The sequence below is a fragment of the Leucopleurus acutus genome (genome assembly GCF_964270905.1).
Source record: "Leucopleurus acutus genome assembly, chromosome: 8".
In the NCBI taxonomy this organism is placed as follows: Eukaryota; Metazoa; Chordata; class Mammalia; order Artiodactyla; family Delphinidae; genus Leucopleurus; species Leucopleurus acutus.
The window spans coordinates 33,517,386-33,536,542 of record NC_139151.1 but is presented as its reverse complement, the minus strand read 5'-3'; the positions used below and the strand labels follow the sequence as shown (position 1 = coordinate 33,536,542).

Sequence of the window (19,157 nt, the reverse complement as noted above, 5' to 3'; positions counted from 1 at the left end):
ACCAGCTGTTATATTCAGTGTTAGTCTGGACCCCCCAAATCAGATAATGCAGTGGTTTTTATTTATGTGAATATTAATAAATAAAATATGGAGCATCACAAATAATTGATTATAAGAGAAAATATTTGGGTATCAGAAATTTGCATGTAATAAAAAATGTTTTCAGATTTTGCTTAAGCAAAGTCTTAGAAAAAGTGGCTCAAGCAGTCACAAAATCCATAGCCATTTTGTATAAGGCCCTGTGATGAGTGCCGAGAGAGTCATTTTATAAATGTTTTGTGCCCAAGGTCTGGTGGAGAATAGACTCCCTCTAGTTTTCATGGCCTCTTAAGGCATTTGTGGGTCTCATGCACCAGAGATTCTAATACTGGCTTCTAATCTCTAGAGTACTGCTGGGGAACACTAACTAGGCAGCTTGGATCTGCCTGATTTGTGTCGGAGGTACCTGTTAGACTTTGAGGGTGGGGCAGGCAGGGAAGTGACTGGCTATCCATCTGCCCTTTCTCCTAAAACCCAATTTATGTGATAATACCTTGAATTATTTTATACTTGCGTTATAGGATTGTTAATTTCTGTTTTCTTTCCTTGTTATGTTGTGCTTAGTAAACTATTAATGTGATACTTTGACATCATTATAAAGAAAAATATTTAGGGAAAAACATTAGATATGGGTTTAAAAAGTTAGTAGGCCACTGTCCCTAATTCATGAAATAAATTATTTAGTGTTCCTGACTGTTTCTTATAGAACAAATGATGAATCTGAAAGCTTCATTTGGACCAAGAAACATAGTATGCTTTTATAGAACTAGGACTATAATATTTAGAGAGAACAGTCCTAGTTTTTTTGAAGTCATTTCCCTGAAAAATGAACCAAAGAAAAAGAGGGAACAAAAGTTACTGTCAAATTGGGGCAGACCCAGAAAACTGCTGGAAGGAGAGTCGTTTTCGTTGTGAGGAACCAGACAAGCAGTTGCTTTTGCAAATGTTAAAATTTCTCCCCAGACTTCCTCATTATAATCTTCTATTGTCATACTGAGTCTATAAATAGTATTTATAAGGGAAACAGACCAGAAAACCATTCAAGTAAAGCAGAAAATGGCCATTAAGTTTTGGACAAAGAGGTACAGCAGCAAAATGAGAACTTTGAGTTTCCTTCCTTGTAACCAAAATCTGATTTAAGGCAACACCACAATTTTGGAGTAGCAGTTACCTTGGGGAAACCTTTGGATTTCTGAAGTCATCATCGTAAAATACTCCCTGGGACCACTAGGGTGCTGCTACGTAGGCCAGTGAACATTTTCTGGGTTGATCAACTGGAAGGTTCTAGTATACCCATGTCAGTCTAAAATCAAGTTATAATCTCATTTATTTCAAAAAATACCCGCTGACAGGCTTCTCTGTGCTAGATATTTATTTACCCTTTGAGAAAATTAATAATATGTGGTCTGTGCCCTCCTAGGGTGTAGGCTAATAGGAAAATAAAGTGTTTTCATTATTTGTTTAAAAAGTTATAGATTATTTTTTAGGCTTTACAAAAACTAGCAATCTCCTTTTCTACCAGTCCCTGCCACTTAATTCCTCAGAAAGACTGTTACAGGAGAATGGGGTATCAGAGGGTGGTCATGTCCCAGGTCTTGGGCGAGTCCCTGGGATGCACCGCCAAGTGAGGGTCCTTGGCTTTGCGCAGGAAAGCATTCAAGAGTGAGCCATAGTAAAGTGAAAGCAAGTTTATTTAGAGAGATAGACATTCCATAGGCAGAATGTGGTCTGTCTAAGAAAGCGAGAGCAGCCCCGAAATACGGGGTGGCTAGTTTTTATGGGCTGGGTAATTTCATAGGCTAAGGAGGGGGAGGATTATTCTAACTATTTTGGGGAGGGGGCGGAGATTTCCAGGAATTGTGCCACCGCCCATTTTTTGGTCTTTTACGGTTATGGCACCTGTGGGTGTGTCATTTAGCATATGCTAAGTATTACAGTGAGTGTATAATGAGGCTCAAGGTCTACTGGAAGTCCAGTCTTCTGCCATCTTGGGCCTAATGGGTTCTAACCAGTTTTTGTCCTATCCTGTTCTTCCTAATGGCTGTGTCATCCTTTTAAAGGTGGTGCCCTGCTCCCTTCTTTCCTGTCTCAAGACCACTTTGAACTTTTAGCCATTCCTCAGTTTCTTTCAAGACCATGATTACCTTGCTACTTCTTGAGTTTTTCTTGTTGTTTTGTTTTTTGGTTTTTTAGTTTTATATACCATTCTTTCACTTCATAGTGTTGTCACACTATGTCTTGAGTTCATACCAGCTAACATGCTCCTTTCCCTTTCTCTCAATAGAGTTAAAACTTCATTTTGGCAAAATGAATTTAATTTTTAATGTTTATATCAGTGATTTTGTACATATTACTCACAACTCACTTATTTCAATTATTTTGATTGTGTTATTTGTATAACTTTGTTTTCCCAGGAGTTAATTCACTTGTCCCTTGGTATTTGCAGCTTTCAGAATCCACAAATGCTCAAGTCCTTAATATAAAATCCTGTAGTATTTGCATATAACCTATATAACTTATGCATATCCTCCCGTATTACTTTCAGTCATCTCTAGATTACTTACAATACCTAATACAATGTAAATACCACGTAAATATTTGTGGCACGCAGAAAATTCAAGTTTTGCTTTTTGGAACTTCTGGAATTTTTTTTTCCCCCTGAATATTTTTGCTCACTAGCTATAATTGCCTTTGAGTTTTCTTTAAAAAAAAAAGGAGTGTAAATTTCCTCTCATTACATTTAGACACATCAGGATATTGATCAGTTCTATTTTTCTTTCTCTGTAGACATTTCCTGGAGCTTCTAACCTATTGCTCCAGTGTAGACAAGAGCCTCTCTGGACCTTTGGCAAAACTGTTGTCCTAGAATAGCTCTGTGTTGTCCTAAGAATTCCATTTGCTTCTTTGCTTTGCTAGAATTCATGTTTTCTTTTCATGTTTTGTTCCCAAGTTTTGTGAGAGTGTGTTAACCAATAGCTTCTGATAAAAGGAAGCATATGAGAGTAAGGTTTTTTGTTTTTGTTTTGATATTTATTAAAAAGGTTAGGCGGTGTTAAGTTAAAAATCTGGGGTTAAAGTGCTTCTTACACAGACTTTCAACTAGTGTACTCTTTCTATTTACATCTCTTCTTATTTTCTCACCTCAGGAGTACCTGTTGCCTCTCCTTCTGTAGCCCAGAATGACATACTTTTTGTCTTCTTTCTCTGCAGGCACATTAACATTATCTTCCATCATTCAAAGTTTTGTTGACTTTTTCCAGTCTCATCAACAGATCTTTAATGGCAGTAGATAGCTGCCAGAATGATGACTGGATATTTCTTTACTGAAAGTACAAACATATAATATGCTATTGCACACTCCAGTTAAAATCTTCTATCTGTTTGTAAAATGCTTTTCTCTTCAACTTATTGTTGTCAAAACTGGGTTGTAATGTAGCAATGCTAGTTATTTCTGCAGAAATTAAAATCACATTTTAAACACTTTAGAAAAGTTCCACTTACTTTAAGGCCATTACTGTGTTTATGAGATTAATGTGAGTCTCCCAGGTAATCCTTTGATTTCTGTTTTGGTAACTGAATAAAATACAGTGTGGAGTAATCATAGGAATAGAATTTCAAACCAGCTTAGTTAGTGTAAGCCTAGTGGTTTTGAAAAGAGAGAAGAAAAATCCAAGATTGTAATTCTAAATTCTTAAATGGAAAATATTCTTTCTCTTTCTTAATGAGTTTTGTTGGTAAGACTCTTGATGTGTTGTTCTCACTCACCTCCCTTTATTGTAGACTTTATGCCAGACTTACTAGACTTCTGGTCTCACAGGATGTTTTCAATATTAGTATGGATGAAGGAAGAGGTGGGAGCCTAAAGAATAAGGACATAGAAGGGAAGGTTCAAGGCTTAAATCAAAATAAAATTTGCATTTACCTTATTTCTTTTGTTAGTTTTGTAATCTAAACATTCCAACTTTAGTTAATAATTCACATTAAGTATAAGTTACAGAAATTGATGTCGACAAATTAATGTTTCACAGTTTACTGTGTGGCACTGTGCATTTTTGAAGAATATGCTATTATAACTCCCTGTTTACTTTTTTTTTCGTTTGTCCTCCCAAAGTTCCTGAACACTTCCCAAGCCTCAACAATATAGCTTCAGATAGTTTTCTAAGGCAGTGCTTCTCAACTTTAATGTGCAAAGGGATCAACTGGGGATCCTGTTAAAATGCAGATTCTGGGCCGGGGCCTGAGCATCTGTATTTCTAACAAGCTCCCAAAATCCTGATGCTGGTGGTCCTCTGACCATTCTGACTAGCAAAGGTCTAAAGTACCTTGGATATGAGAGTGATACAGTAATACAGAATACAGAATCTGTTTTTAAGTGTATATGTGTTGAGCTTCAAGAAAGAAGTCAGTGGGAGACTTTGCATTACTGGCTGCTACTGAGTACATCTTAGTACTGGATTTATTGCTCCTTATAGATTTAATGAATTTATTATTTGTAGGATTCTGTTTAGAAGTGATTCCAGTACTATACTTTTGTTTATTACTGTGTAAATTTTATTTATTAAATATATAAACTATATTCCCTTAGTGCCTTTGAAGAAAAAATATTATACTTGATATGTGCTAAACTTCAATTTGTAGCTCACAAACATCTCTTATATATAACTGTTAGTCATTGAAATCCTATTGTATATACTGTTTCCTGCTTATAAAAACATAACACCACAGAATATATACAAATTCATAAGTATCTTTATTGTAATGTTTATTCTTATGCAATTGGATATCAGCAATGTAAAGAGGTTAATGCTTTTTTTTTTTTAAACTTATCTTCTAAATAGCTCAGTCACTAAAAGAATTTGCAAGACTACTCATCGCAGTAGAAGAAGAAAGGAGAAGACTGGTAAGTCTCTTCTCCATTTCTTAAGAATAATGCTTTGTTTGGACATGTTAAAAGAAAAAATAGACCTTCTGAATTAGATTTAGTCATACCAGATTTTATAACTTGATACATGTACTGAATGTTACAGAAAAAGATTTGTGAGTATGATGATCAAATATTGCTAATAAGATATGCCATTTCTTTTTGTTTCATTTGGTCAGCAGATATAAATTACATTCATTTTACTTTCCATTTAGTTGTTCTGAGCATTAAAAGTATTGAACAAACTGCCATGAAGAAACCCATTCTAACTGAGCAGTCTTATAAATAACCTTAGTGTTATAATGAAGACACATTACAAGTATTAAAGACAGTTTTTGGAAGGAGCAACTAACTTTGCCAGGGTATTAGCAGGGGACTTTCTTGAAAAGGTGACATTTGAATTGGGTCTTGAAGGCTCGGAGGATTTTGCTGGGCTGGGAAGAATGGGAAAGCATTCTACGTTGACACATTAACTTATGTGGCAGTATCAGAGCATGGTTATTAGTAATACATTTATCCACTCACAGATATAATTTTGTACCCATTGTGTTCAAAGTTCTGTGTAGGCCCCTGTCTGTGACCCAGGCTGCCCATTCGCATATGGAAAAAATAGTAGTATATATCCCACAAGATCGTTGTAAAGCATTTGTAGCAGCACCTGGCACATTGTAATAAATGCTGATGGTGGTAAAGATGTTGGTTGTCAGTTACAGTGAGGGTTACAGACATTTAAAACGTCATCTTTGATATCACTGGCTTCACCATCCTGTTGGGGAGTTATATATACACATAAATAAAGTGCTCGGCTTGTGGACTGAATGGGCTAGGAACTCAGCAGTTTGGTGTCATTTTGCTCAATAGGTGAGGAAGAGGAATTTGAGGAGGGTGCCCTTAAGGAGGCCCTGACTCCTGGGGAACATTGCCTGAGCTGAGGGAGAATCACACAACTAAGACATGGCAGTTACATAAGTGAGCTTGAGCGGAGGCCACAGGTGGGAGAAAGTACTGTGTATATTTGTAGAATAAGGCAGAGGGTTCTTAGAAGTTATCAGTAGAAGATTGGTTGGTAGTTTTGGGCGTATATGGCGTTTAAGAGCCAGGCTAAGAAGTTTTGGTCTTTGTTATAAGCTGTGGGAAAATTGCTAGAAGTTTTTGATAGAAGAATGAGAGGATCAATATGGGATTTAGGAGAGATTAATTTGGTGGCCATGTGGGAGACATATTAGGTAAGGAAGAAATGTTGTGGAGAGGGGTGACCATGTTTTCTTAGGAAACATCAGCCTACCATAGGTCTGGTCCCAGTATCAGAGAGATAGCCATGCAATGTGATCTGTTCTAGTTAGAGATGAGCCACTGTGGGAGACTGACCCTCTCTGGGGTGGTCAGAAAAAGCTTTTCTGTGGGGGTGACTTGACACTTTTAAGTGCTTTATACCTAAGCCTTCATAATCTTCTATACAATAGAAGTTCAGGTTCCATGGGGAGATGTGGGTGGTATGTGCACTTACGGCCCAGAAGACGAGCTGATGATGGAAGTGGGAAAGAGTGGTTAGAGAGAAGTGAAAATAAAGAGTTGGAAATGGCATGGGAACCAGGAAATACAGTTGACCCTTGGACAACATGGGATGGAACTGCATGGGTCTAGGTATACGCAGATTTTTTTCGGTAGTAAATACTACAGTGTTACACAATTTACTGTTGGCTGAATCCGTGGATATGGAGGGCTGACTATCAGTTCCATGTGGATTTTCCACTGTGCCCCTAACTCCTGTGTTAGTTAGGGTTCTGGGTTGAGTGATTCAAGTCCTATGCAAATAGTTCAGGAGAGCAATGAGTCAACTAGCATGGGCTATAATTATAGAAAATGTATAAGATTATGGGAAAGTGTGTTGTAGCTTGCAGGAGGAAAAGAGCCAAGAGAATGTTCTAGCACTGAAGAGAGGCCTGGAGGCACCAAGGGAAAAGCTCTTCTTCTGTGCTGGGACAAAAGAGAGGATTGGTTAAAACACAGAGCTTTGGACAGTAAATTGGTTGGTTGGACAGATGGACAACAGTGTTAGGAAGGAGTGGTCATCTGCTGTGAGAGGAGATTGTAGAAACAGTTTAGAACAGCCAGGAGCAGGTTCTACAAGAGAAAAGGGACTCCTGGTCAGGAATAAAGAGCCATTGAAGTTAAACATCATGAATATGTCCAGGAAAGATTGATAACCATGTTTTCATGGATTTTTCTAACAATACCCAGAGCCCTGGATTGTGAGTGGTAAGAACAGTTGGGAGGTCAGATTCAGGTAGGTGGTTGGCACAGAAGACATGGTGTTGGATTACAGGGGCATGGATTTGTTTGATATGAAAATGGGTCCTGATTGAGTACAGTGATGACTGAGGCAGGAGGATACTGATAGCCTTAGGAAGCAGAGAGGGCAAGCATGACTGCTTACCTATAATGAAGGTTAACTAGGAACACAGAAGATTCTAAGAGAGGACAAGGACATTGTGATCAGGAGTGGCAGTTGAAACATAGTGAACTTGACAATGGAGCTCGTTTAGATAGTGATAAAGTTAAGGTGTGGCTGAGCAGGGAGAAAGACCCTAGAAATTGGGAAAGCTGAGCTCTGAAGTTTGGATGTTTTATGAGCAGGATGTTGAGATCATCCAATATGATAACAGGATAAAGCCCCAAAACCAAGAAGTGGCTGAGGAATGTGGTAGAGTGTTTCATAAGCAATGGAAATGGAGATTGGCCCACCAGCTCATAGTGTCTCAAGGATCTTCATTTCTGCCCTTAGCCATATGTCTCATGTTGGAGCAAGGAGGGAATTCTACATTCATGAGTGAAGTCATACTGTGGGTTTTGATTGCCTTACCTGTTGTTTCAGAGAAGGTCTGAGATAAAAAATGCAAAATAATGAAGAAAAATCTCTATAGATGAAAGACTAATGGATTGCATTTCCACAAAGATTATATAAAAGTAATCATTTAAACACACAAATCTAAATATTGGAGTGTTTAATCAACACTTCCAGTCATTTGGTGTTACTATAACTGAAGGTACAGCTGGTAATGGATTTTGTGCAAAGAATTTGTATTTTAAAAAGTAGTGCTTCATTTAGGAAGTAGAATATTTTAAGTGTACTAGGAAAGTGTAAAAGAGTTCTATAACTGATTATAAAGTCAATTAATCATGCTGTTTTTAGTGATAAATCATGACATTGTATATTAATTGAATTTAACCAAAACCTAAGCATGTCAGAACAGTGACTAAGCAAAAATAAAATCTCAGGAAGATGAAAAAGGACACAACAGTTTAAACAAATTCTCTTGCTTCCAATGATTTACCGTACTGAGTACATCATCTGGGTAACCTAAAGTCTATTTGCAGAGAAAGAGCCTAAAGAAACATTGATTTTCAGAAATGGAACTCCCTCTTTGCTCTTTACTAACTTTAAGTATTGAGTTTTTGAAAACAAACTCTGCTAAAGCCAACTGAAAATGCATAGTTTTAATGCAACAAAAAAGTGACCCAGAGTAAGTTTGAAAATATCTATTGCAGACACTTATGAGGGTATAGTTTATCCTGTCATACTTCTCACTCAAAAACCCATCTTCCATGATTTGACATTTTCCAAGATGTCAATTGACACTTGCCATTAAGGGGCTAATAGAGAACAGCCTTTTAACAAGACAAATAGAAGAAATAATTTAATAGCCCTTTGTAATGGCCTTAGTAAAATGCTTATTACTTGCAGTCGGGATATGGTATTGATTAGTGATAGAGGCCTTTTTTAAAAAGTGCATCTTTATTGGAAATGTAAGAGTTTTTCCCCATGGAATGCAGCATGTCCATGCTTTTGATTAGAAATGTCATAAATTGGGTGTCTAGGTGGAAAGGTTCTGAGACGGTGCCCAATGTAGACAGGGGCTTCTAAGCCATATAAACTTGGTGGTAAGGTCTCTTCAGTTTCTGTTTCTCCACAGGAACTGCTCTATTTTACTTCAGATCATAGCTGACTGGGCTGTGCAAATGCTACCATTTAGCCCATGCTGTTCAAAATTAATTTGAACAAATATTAACATATCAAGAGAACCCTCTGGAGAAGCATGAAATGGTCAGTTGAGGCCTTCTGGAAGAGATCTTGGTAGCTTCTCCTTTGTTATTTCTATTGAAATACTGAATTTGCCTCCCTTTTGCCTCCAGGCCTTTGGACCTGACATCCCCCTCTCCCTGAAGCCCTGGAACTGTACTTCACCCCTCATTCCTCCCTTCTCATTATTCTGCCTCTAGTTCCCTATTCTCCATCTCCCTGGGCTTTCTTTCTCTCAGTGTGTCTCTACAAGCTTCTTTTGGATTTAGACCTTTGCATTTGTCATTTCTTCTGCCTTGAACATCCTGATCTATATCCTCTCATGATTGGTTCCGTTTTGTCCTTCAGACTTCACCTTCTATATCTCCTGGGGGCTTGCACTTTCCATACAGTTTAAATGAGTCCCCTTTGGTATTTCTTTGACAGAAATACCTGCTTTCATGCAGCTTGCATTCTACTGGGGAGAAACAGACATTTAAACAAATTATGTCTGAGGGGGGTAAGTGCAAAAAAGAAAAATAATGTACCTGGTAGAATATGTTGCTCTTTATTGGGATGAAGAAGGAGATGAAGGAGAAATAGTTAAAATTTGAATCTATTTAGGTGTTTACTGGATATCCAAGGAGCCTTGTTGAGGGAGCATCTGGGTATATGTGTGAGTCTGGAGTTCAGGGGAGCAGATGGAACTAGAGATATAACTTTAGACATTGTCAACATGTTGAGAGTATTTAAAGCTGTGGGAATGTATGAGATCACCCACCCAGTCTGTGAGTGTGCAGACAGAAAAGGTGGGAGGGTCAAGCCCTGAGGTGCGGAGTCCAGAGTTTGGTCAGATGAGGTAGAATCAACAAAGGAGATTTGGATCAGTAAGAGAACCAGGGGAGAACTGTTTGGACAGCTTGCTGGAAGTCCCATTTATTCACTTGGCTATCGCAGAGATGTAGGGCAATAATAAATAGAAACTTACAGGATGTGGACCAGAGGCTGTAGCCTTCTTCAGGATAGAGGCTCCAAATTATCTGTTTACCCTATGCTGCTCGTCCACCCCAGCCCCTGGGCCCTCACTTTCTGGGTACTCAGAGTTCCTGACCTTGACAAAAAAAAGTTTTGGTGTGCATGTGTGTTGTTTGTTTTGGGTGTGGGTATGTGTGCATAAAAATGTAGATTTTTAAAAATCTTTGTCTCTAATTAAGGAAGCCAGAACTTCAGAATATTTTAGCTTGTGTTTATCATGAAGAATTTATGTAGATGAACTTGTTTCTTATAGTTTTCATTTTGATTAATACTAGAAACCTCTTATTTTTACTGTTATTACCCATAATATTTAACATTCACATTTGACCTGTGTAAAGTAACAAATTTCACTTCAGGTTTCCCAGGATTTATATTCTTTCTATTCAGAGCCCATGTTTGTCTTTTTTATCCTTGGGCAACGAAAGTACTTTCCTGAAATACGCTAGGTGTCTGGGCATTACTTTGGAATAACAACAACAACAGAAAGATGAGGTACTAGGAGGCGAAATGTGTAACCTTAATAATTACTTCCTTTGTAAGAGTTTTGAAACCTTTGCTTTCCTTTGTTATACTTTTTTGTTGTTGTTATTATACTTTTTTTAAAAGCATAATCAGTACTATATAAGTGTTAATGAGGGATAAAATCAAAATAGTTTTAGATCTGTATTAAAAAAAGAAAAAATGTGTCAAACGTAAATTACTTGATTATTGATATAAGATTTCAGTCTCTTATGAGTCTTAAGAGATTTAAAAAACATATCTGTGATGTCTGTTACATTAGACACTAGTCATCTGTGACTATTTAGCACCTGAGATGTGTTAGTTATTATGTGGTTTGCATTATATTTCTATTGTGAAGCACTGCTATACAAAATAATAAGTGACCCTGAGCATTTTCAAGGTACCAGGCACTGCTATAATTGCTTATATTTTTACCTAATTTAATCTGCACAGCAACTCTCTCAGGTGTATGCTATTAATAGATCCATTTTATTTTATTTTATTTTCTACTGCTTTACAATGGTGTGTTAGTTTCTGCTTTATAACAAAGTGAATCAGTTATACATATACATATGTTCCCATATCTCTTCCCTCTTGCGTCTCCCTCCCTCCCACCCTCCCTATCCCACCCCTCCAGGCGGTCACAAAGCACTGAGCTGATCTCCCTGTGCCATGCGTCTGCTTCCCATTAGCTATCTACCTTACGTTTGGTAATGTATATATGTCCATGCCTCTCTCTCGCTTTGTCACAGCTCACCCTTCCCCCTCCCCATATCCTCAAGTCCGTTCTCCAGTAGGTCTATGTCTTTATTCGTATCTTACCCCTAGGTTCTTCATGACATTTTTTTCCCTTAAATTCCATATATATGTGTTAGCATACGGTATTTGTCTTTCTCCTTCTGACTTACTTCACTCTGTATGACAGACTCTAGGTCTATCCACCTCATTACAAATAGCTCAATTTCGTTTCTTTTTATGGCTGAGTAATATTCCATTGTATATATGTGCCACATCTTCTTTATCCATTCATCCGATGATGGACACTTAGGTTGTTTCCATCTCTGGGCTATTGTAAATGAGCTGCAATGAACATTTTGGTACATGACTCTTTTTGAATTATGGTTTTCTCAGGGTATATGCCCAGTAGTGGGATTGCTGGGTCATATTGTAGTTCTATTTGTAGTTTTTTAAAGAACCTCCATACTGTTCTCCACAGTGGCTGTATCAATTTACATTCCCACCAACAGTACAAGAGGGTTCCCTTTTCTCCACACCCTCTCCAGCATTTATTGTTTCTAGATTTTTTGATGATGGCCATTCTGGCTGGTGTGAGATGATATCTTATTGTAGTTTTGATTTGCATTTCTCTAATGATTAATGATGTTGAGCATTCTTTCATGTATTTGTTGGCAGTCTGTATATCTTCTTCGGAGAAATGTCTATTTAGGTCTTCTGCCCATTTTTGGATTGGGTTATTTTTTTTTTGTTATTAAGCTGCATGAGCTGCTTATAAATTTTGGAGATTAATCCTTTGTCAGTTGCTTCATTTGCAAATATTTTCTCCCATTCTGAGGGTTGTCTTTTGGTCTTGTTTATGGTTTCCTTTGCTGTGCAAAAGCTTTGAAGTTTCATTAGGTCCCATTTGTTTATTTTTGTTTTTATTTCCATTTCTCTAGGAGGTGGGTCAAAAAGGATCTTGCTGTGATTTATGTCATAGAGTGTTCTGCCTATGTTTTCCTCTAAGAGTTTGATAGTTTCTGGCCTTACATTTAGGTCTTTAATCCATTTTGAGTTTATTTTTGTGTATGGTGTTAGGGAGTGATATAATCTCATACTTTTACATGTACCTGTCCAGTTTTCCCAGCACCACTTATTGAAGAGGCTGTCCTTTCTCCACTGTACATTCCTGCCTCCTTTATCAAAGATAAGGTGACCATATGTGCGTGGGTTTATCTCTGGGCTTTCCAGAGGAGCAAACTCAAAGGCACATAGTAATAAGTGGTATCCGAGGGTTTAATCCCAGGCTGTTGGGCTCCAGAGCCTCCACATAATTCATACTGTTACAAACTAAGACTTTTAAAACAAAATATTACATAACAATAGGAAACATATTATTAATATAGTATGTGAAATGCTCTATGAAGTGCTGTAGGTGTATTATTTCAGTATCTTAGAAAAATTAGGGAAGATCACAGGCATTACAAGTTTTGAAATTAGATTTTAAAATTTCTTCATATTTAAACAGGCATACATTTCAGCAAAAACTTAATTCATTAATCCATTGACAGTTCTCTCATCAAATTTTGGCATGTGAGAGCCTAAGGTCTCTCCCCACTCCTTTGAACCAAGAATTCATGAAATTGGAGAATATTTTAAATGTTGAGAAAATTACATGTCCTTATTTCTCTCAATGAAAGATTTTCCCTTGTTTAATGGAAAATTTGCCATAGATTTTTGCATTGCACATATGCTGTCAGATGATATTGATTAATCTCTGAGTTTCTGGCATTGATACTGTTATATGCTTAAGTCCAATTATCTGTGAAGTAATCCAGTTTCTTTTATTATCTCAGATAAATAATGCACAGTATGCCAACATTCCACATGTATGAGTATGGATTATGTTTCTGGTATGTCTTAGGTTAACATTTATTAGAAGCAAACTTTAGGTATGCTGGCCTACATACCAACATTTTTCTTTTTTTAATTAATTTTTTTTTTTTTTTGGCCACGCTGTGCAGCATGTGGGATCTTAGTTCCCTGACCAGGGATCAAAGCCATGCCCCCTGCAGTGGTAGTGCGGGGGTCTTAACCACTGGACCACCAGGGAAGTCCCCATACCAACATTTTTATACAATGATTTCACCTAAAATTTAAAAAAAAACAAAAAAAAATCTCAACGTTCTACATGTACAAAGTTCTGATTTTTCACATTTATTGAATTGCAGAGGCTTCCCATGATTTCCCTGATTTTCAGTTATTTGGTGAAATAAGAAAAGGTAGGATTCAGAGGTGGCAGATTACACACAATTCATCATGACTGCAATGATAGTGTCTTTTATTTTTTTATTGGTAATAGTCCTAGTATTGATTTGTAGTTTTTAGAGTGTGCAAAGTGCTTTTAATATATATTTTTATTTTATCCTCCAACAATCTGAAACTGAGTTCAGAATCTAGATGAGTTACTCAAGGTGATACATACCACTAAGTGACAGAGTCAAATTGAGTAGGACTCAGTTTTAGGTCTTTGGACTTCAGTCCATTGTTCTGTTACATCCTGTGTCTTCTCTTTTTTTATTTAAATTTTAAACTCCTTGAGGACAGAGGCCTGATCTGTTTTGTATTTTTTTTTTTCCCTTGTGTATATTACTGTTCTGAAAACCGTCTTGGTTGTCCAAAATTTAGAATATTGCATACTCCTTTACAGAAAAAGAAAAGGTGGTTTGAAAGTTATCACAGCTTCCTATTTGCCATTTCTCAGATTGTTTACTTAATTCATTATGGTTAAGTCTAAAAGAGAAATAAACTTTCTTTGAGTAAAATTTCCTAATTTGGTGTGAAGACCTTTAATAGGGTAATTGCTAGGGTTTCAGAAAATACCTCAAAGTGTCCATATTTGTGAATTATGTCTTTTGATTCTATAACTGAAAAAGTCTTAGGACACAATGATGACTAGAAATGTCTGTCAAAATTCTGAAAAGATCTTTGAATAGATCTAGTGTAGTGGTCAGACAGTGAAGCTGTCCTGACAGGCTGCCTTGCCTTTGAGCCATTTCCCTGCTCATTCACGCTTCTCCCTAGAGTATAGGAAAGGGGATAAAAGAGAAAACTTGAGACTTGATTGTTCTGTTCTGTACCAGCTCTCGCAGAAGAAGGAAAGCAGCTTGTACCTTCTGTAGTTAAATTAAGGTTTGTATGCTATTCTAAGTTATGTTCTGGTGAATTTGAGGTTTTTGCTTCATTGTGAAGGAATTCAGAGATGAAGTGATAGTTAAGAAGTGGATTTATTTAGAGAAACACACTCCACAGACAGAGAGTGTGGGCCATCTCAGAAGGTGAGAGAGCTCCTAAATATGGCATGGTTAGTTTTCATGGGCCGGGTAATTTCATAGGCTGATAATTGGGAGGATTATGCCAGTTATTTTGGGGAATAGGTGGAGATTTCCAGGGATTGGGCCACCATCTATTTTTGGCCTTTCATGGTTAGCCTCAGGACTGTCATGGTGCTGGTGGGTGTGTCATTTAGCATATGCTAATGTATTACATTGAGTGTATAATGAGGCTCAAGGTCCACTGGAAGTTGAATATTCCGCCATCTTGGACCTAGTTGGTTCTAAACAGTTTTTGTCCTGTCCTACGGCTGTGTCATTCTTTTAAAGATTGTGCCCTGCCCCCTTCCCTCCTGTTTTAGTTCTGCTGTCTTGGCTAGCAGTCAGCAGAGGGAACTGAGATGACACTAATTTTGAAATATATTTGTATTTAGGTTTACCAGTTTCATTAACATTTGGGCATAATTTTTTTTCTTTTGGTTGATGCCATTCTCACAGCTGGTATTTCATGGGTGTATATCAAGTTGCTAGATTTAAAGATTTGTAAATGGAAATGTGGCAGTAATCATCCAGTCTTTATATTTTCCTATTTCCAAAGATCCCTTTTTATTTTTAAGATTAACCTTGACTGTATGGAAGGATTTAGGGGAACTTTTCCACCAGATAGTGCTATTTTAAAAGCAGTCAATTTAAAATAGGATACATGAATAAAGAGCTTTCACTTTTTTTTTCCTGTCAAGACATAAACTGTATTGAAAATTTCCTTTTCAGTTTTGCTACTTTGGCATGAATCTTTGGGTGTTAAGTTTTTGTTGCTTGTGGCTGCAAGAGTCTGCTACTGGACACAGCACCTGTGCTTCCCATCTCTACTTCTTCCATCTTCCTGCCTTTGCCATTGATCCCAGTTGTATAGGCTTTACTTTGGAGTCTTATAATTGCATATCATATTTTCAAAAATACATTTATTCTGTGGTGTTGGTCATCATATTTCATTGATACCGTTGGGTATGTGTTAGTCTTTACTACATTTATAAACCATGTTTTGATTTGTTTTTATTTTTAAGATGTATTTATTATTTTTTGACTTATTTTATTTACTTTTGGCTGCGTTGGGTCTTAGTTGCAGCACGCAGGATCTTTGTTGAGGCACACGGGATCTTTCACTGTGGTGTGCGGGCTCTTCCTTGTGGTGCGAAGGCTTCTCTCTAGTTGTGGCAGGCGGGTTTTCTCTTCTCTAGTTGTGGCAAGCAGGTTTTCTGTTCTCTAGTTGTGGCCTACAGGCTCCAGGGCGTGTGGGCTCTGTAGTTTGCAGCACGCGGGCTCTAGTTGAGGCGCGCGAGCTCAGTAGTTCTGGTGCACAGACTTAGTTGCCCCGCTGTATGTGGGATCTTAGTTCCCTGACCAGGGATCGAACCCGCATCCCCTGCGTTGTAAGGCAGATTCTTTACCACTGGACCACCTGGGAAGTCCCTTGATTTGTTGTTTGATAGTTAGGAAACACAAAGATACTTTGATACCATAAATAGTAAATATATAAAGTTTTAATATCTGGATGGGGCATTTAATTTTAAAGGGCAAAGAAAATAAACCTAAGTAGACGTAAGTTAGACTTGAAAAACAGCGGTAAAAGATAAGCATGAGGGGAAATTTTAAATGATGGGACAAAGCTCTCTGTGGTTCAGAGATATCAGCTGACAGACCAACCAGGTATTCAGAAATGAGAAGTTGGGGTGTTCTTCAGTGAGCAAAATGTTTTTGTCTTTACGATTAAACCACAGTCATATTGTTCATGCTCTACAGGAGAAATTGCACATTTAATTACATCAAGATAAAAGAGACTGAAAGCTTTTTAAATTAAACTTTTATTTTGAGATAATTATAAATTCACATACATACAGAGGAATCCTGTGTATTCTTTAGCCAGTTTCTCCCAATGGTAACGCTTTGTAAAATCATAGTAAACTAGCTTATTACATTTTACTTTAAGTTATAATACTAATTAAAAATAACTGCAAATTCATAAACTTGCCATTTGTCCTAGAATCAGGACTCATCATTTGAAGACAAAAGTCGGACTCTTAGTGGATTCTTATCAAGATGCTTTGTGTCACTTCAGGATGGGGTCTGTTATTTGTGTGTCACCAGGACACTTGTTTGCAAGGCAAACAGCACATTGACTGGGAAGACACTGGGGTGTCTCATTCATCTGTGGGAAGGGCTGTGTTGCATGCAGGATTCGGGAACAGCTAGAATCATCAACTCTTTCAAAAGAGAGGGCTTTTTTGTTTCTGACTTTCATTTGCTTGTCAACTTCATTCTCTCAGTTGGCTTCTTCCACATGGAGAGTCGTAAACACTGCCTCCATACCTCACAGACATTGTTTCTAGAGGAGGCCTGTCTAGTTTCCATTGGTAAACTTAAAAAAAAAAAATTTAAAAAGGCTCTGATTGGCCCAATCAATATCATTTAAAGACCCTTGACCAATCACCAAGGCCAAGGGGACTGAGCATGTTGTATGTGTTCTTCTAAATATGATTACTATTTTCAGAAATGAGGAAATTACTGTGATTTAGATAATTACCCACCTCATCTTTTATAGCATGGTAACGGCCTTAAGACATTTCCAGTTAACATTGTCATTTGAGCGGAATACTATGATAGTGAATTGTGTCTGAAATTTTTTTCTGTGTGTGTATATGTCTGAAATTTTACAGGACTTACAAGACATAATATTCACCATCCAAACGTTAGAAACACTCACTTTAAAAAGCAGGAGTCAGGCAGGGATATACACTACTACTACTTAAATTCAATATTGTTTTGGAGGACACCTAGTCTATGGAGTAAAATAAAACCAGAGTCATAGAAGGTATAAACTTAATTTTCTTTCCTTCATTCTATAATCTATTGATGTGCTTTTCCCACGTAGAACATCTTAAATAATCTACAGAGAATTTATTTAGAAATAAGAGTCTAGCCAGGTTGATAGATACATGTGAATTATATTTTTGTATACCATCTCAAAATTGCAGCGAAAGAATAAGATACTTAAGAATAACTCTACGAAGTATGTACAGGACTTTTATGTGTGAAATTACAATGCTTTATAGAAAAAACAATACAGTGAGTCAGTTAAGAAGAATGATTTTAACCAACATTACTTTTTCTCCCAACTATACTAGACAAGAGAGCTTTACTGTAACCATCTAACTTAAGCAATTTGGTTAACTTTTTACTTAGTGTAGTAGTGAACCACAGGCTAGTCCTGAAGATAGTGTATTTCCTTTTTTCATTTGGAAAATGTGGTCACCCTATGAAGACCTTACTTTAATCATATTTCCAAACTTCTGTGAAACCTTTGGATCTAATATCTTTTCAATAACAGAAACACTGCTTTTTGAAACTGCTGTACTCTTCATTTGTATAACCATTCCTAACCAAGTTGGTGGCAGAACAATGCTCTACATAGTAATTATTGTATTTCTGTTTAAGTGTCTCATGGCAAAATAAAATATCCCCACAGATCTGAGACTTTTAATTCTGGTCATTTTATATTTCATCCACAGTATAATTTCGACTCACTACACAGAATACTATATAAGCGATGCAAATAAAATGTACTTTCCCTACTGAGTGAAAACAGAACACGAAGTTGGGAAAGTCTCGATTCCAATTTATTGTTGACATCAAGTGAAAGCTTCTCAGGATTATGTTTTCTTTTTTATAAATGAAGAGTATTCTGTTTCCCAGAGTGCAAAATGGAAACTACCAGCAATGTGTTAGATATTAAGCATTACATGAATGAACAACTTACATTTTAGTAGTTTTATTTTAATGTGTATTGAATAAAGGACAACTCTGAATTTAACGGAAATTATTGCTTTTCAGGAAGCTTAGTAAAAGAAGTGGGGTCAGTTTATAAGGAAAACTGGAGGACATTGATCTGGCCAAAATTGTGGAAGTAGTATATGAGTGACTGAAATTCGGGAATCCATGGCATAGGTGATATATATGCTTTAAATGTTTTTGATTTTAATTGTCTTCTCTGACTGTATGCTCTGCTAGACATAGCCAATGACTAGTCTCCAAGTTCACTACCTTGTTTATGGAGCTTATATTGAAAAAAAAAAAAAAAAAGAATTACACTTGAAGCGATCTGATATCTCATCAATTTCATATGAAAGAAGAAGCCATCATATAGTGAACACATTTGTGGTAGGTTAAGGCAGATTTTGCTTAATATCTTATGCTTAAAAATTGAAGCTGTCAATGGTAGAATTTGGGTACCTCTATAAGCAAAGCAGGTGGTAGACCAGTATGCATAACATGTTTTCTGTTTTTTATTTACAAAGCAAAACTTCTGTAATTTTTTACATTGAAATAGTTGGGAAAGATAGCAGTCAATTATTCAACAAATATTGATTTTCTTCTCCTGGAGCTGAGAATATAGGTATGGGCAAAAAGAGTTTCTGTCTTGCAGTTGACATTATCAGGTGGTAATAGGTGCTCTGGACAAAGGACTGTAAAGGAGGATGTAGCGGGGATGTAGGTA

General features: G+C 36.9%; 1 protein-coding gene across 2 annotated transcripts in view; it reads left to right on the top strand.

Moving 5' to 3' along the window:
- Positions 1 to 19,157, top strand: part of ARHGAP42 (Rho GTPase activating protein 42) — a 282,644-nt gene that overhangs the window by 90,536 nt on the left and 172,951 nt on the right. For both annotated transcript variants that reach the window (XM_082845548.1, XM_082845547.1), the window contains exon 3: positions 4,878 to 4,939. In XM_082845548.1, the coding sequence (XP_082701674.1) occupies positions 4,878 to 4,939 (62 nt within the window). The remainder of the gene's footprint in view (positions 1 to 4,877; positions 4,940 to 19,157) is intronic.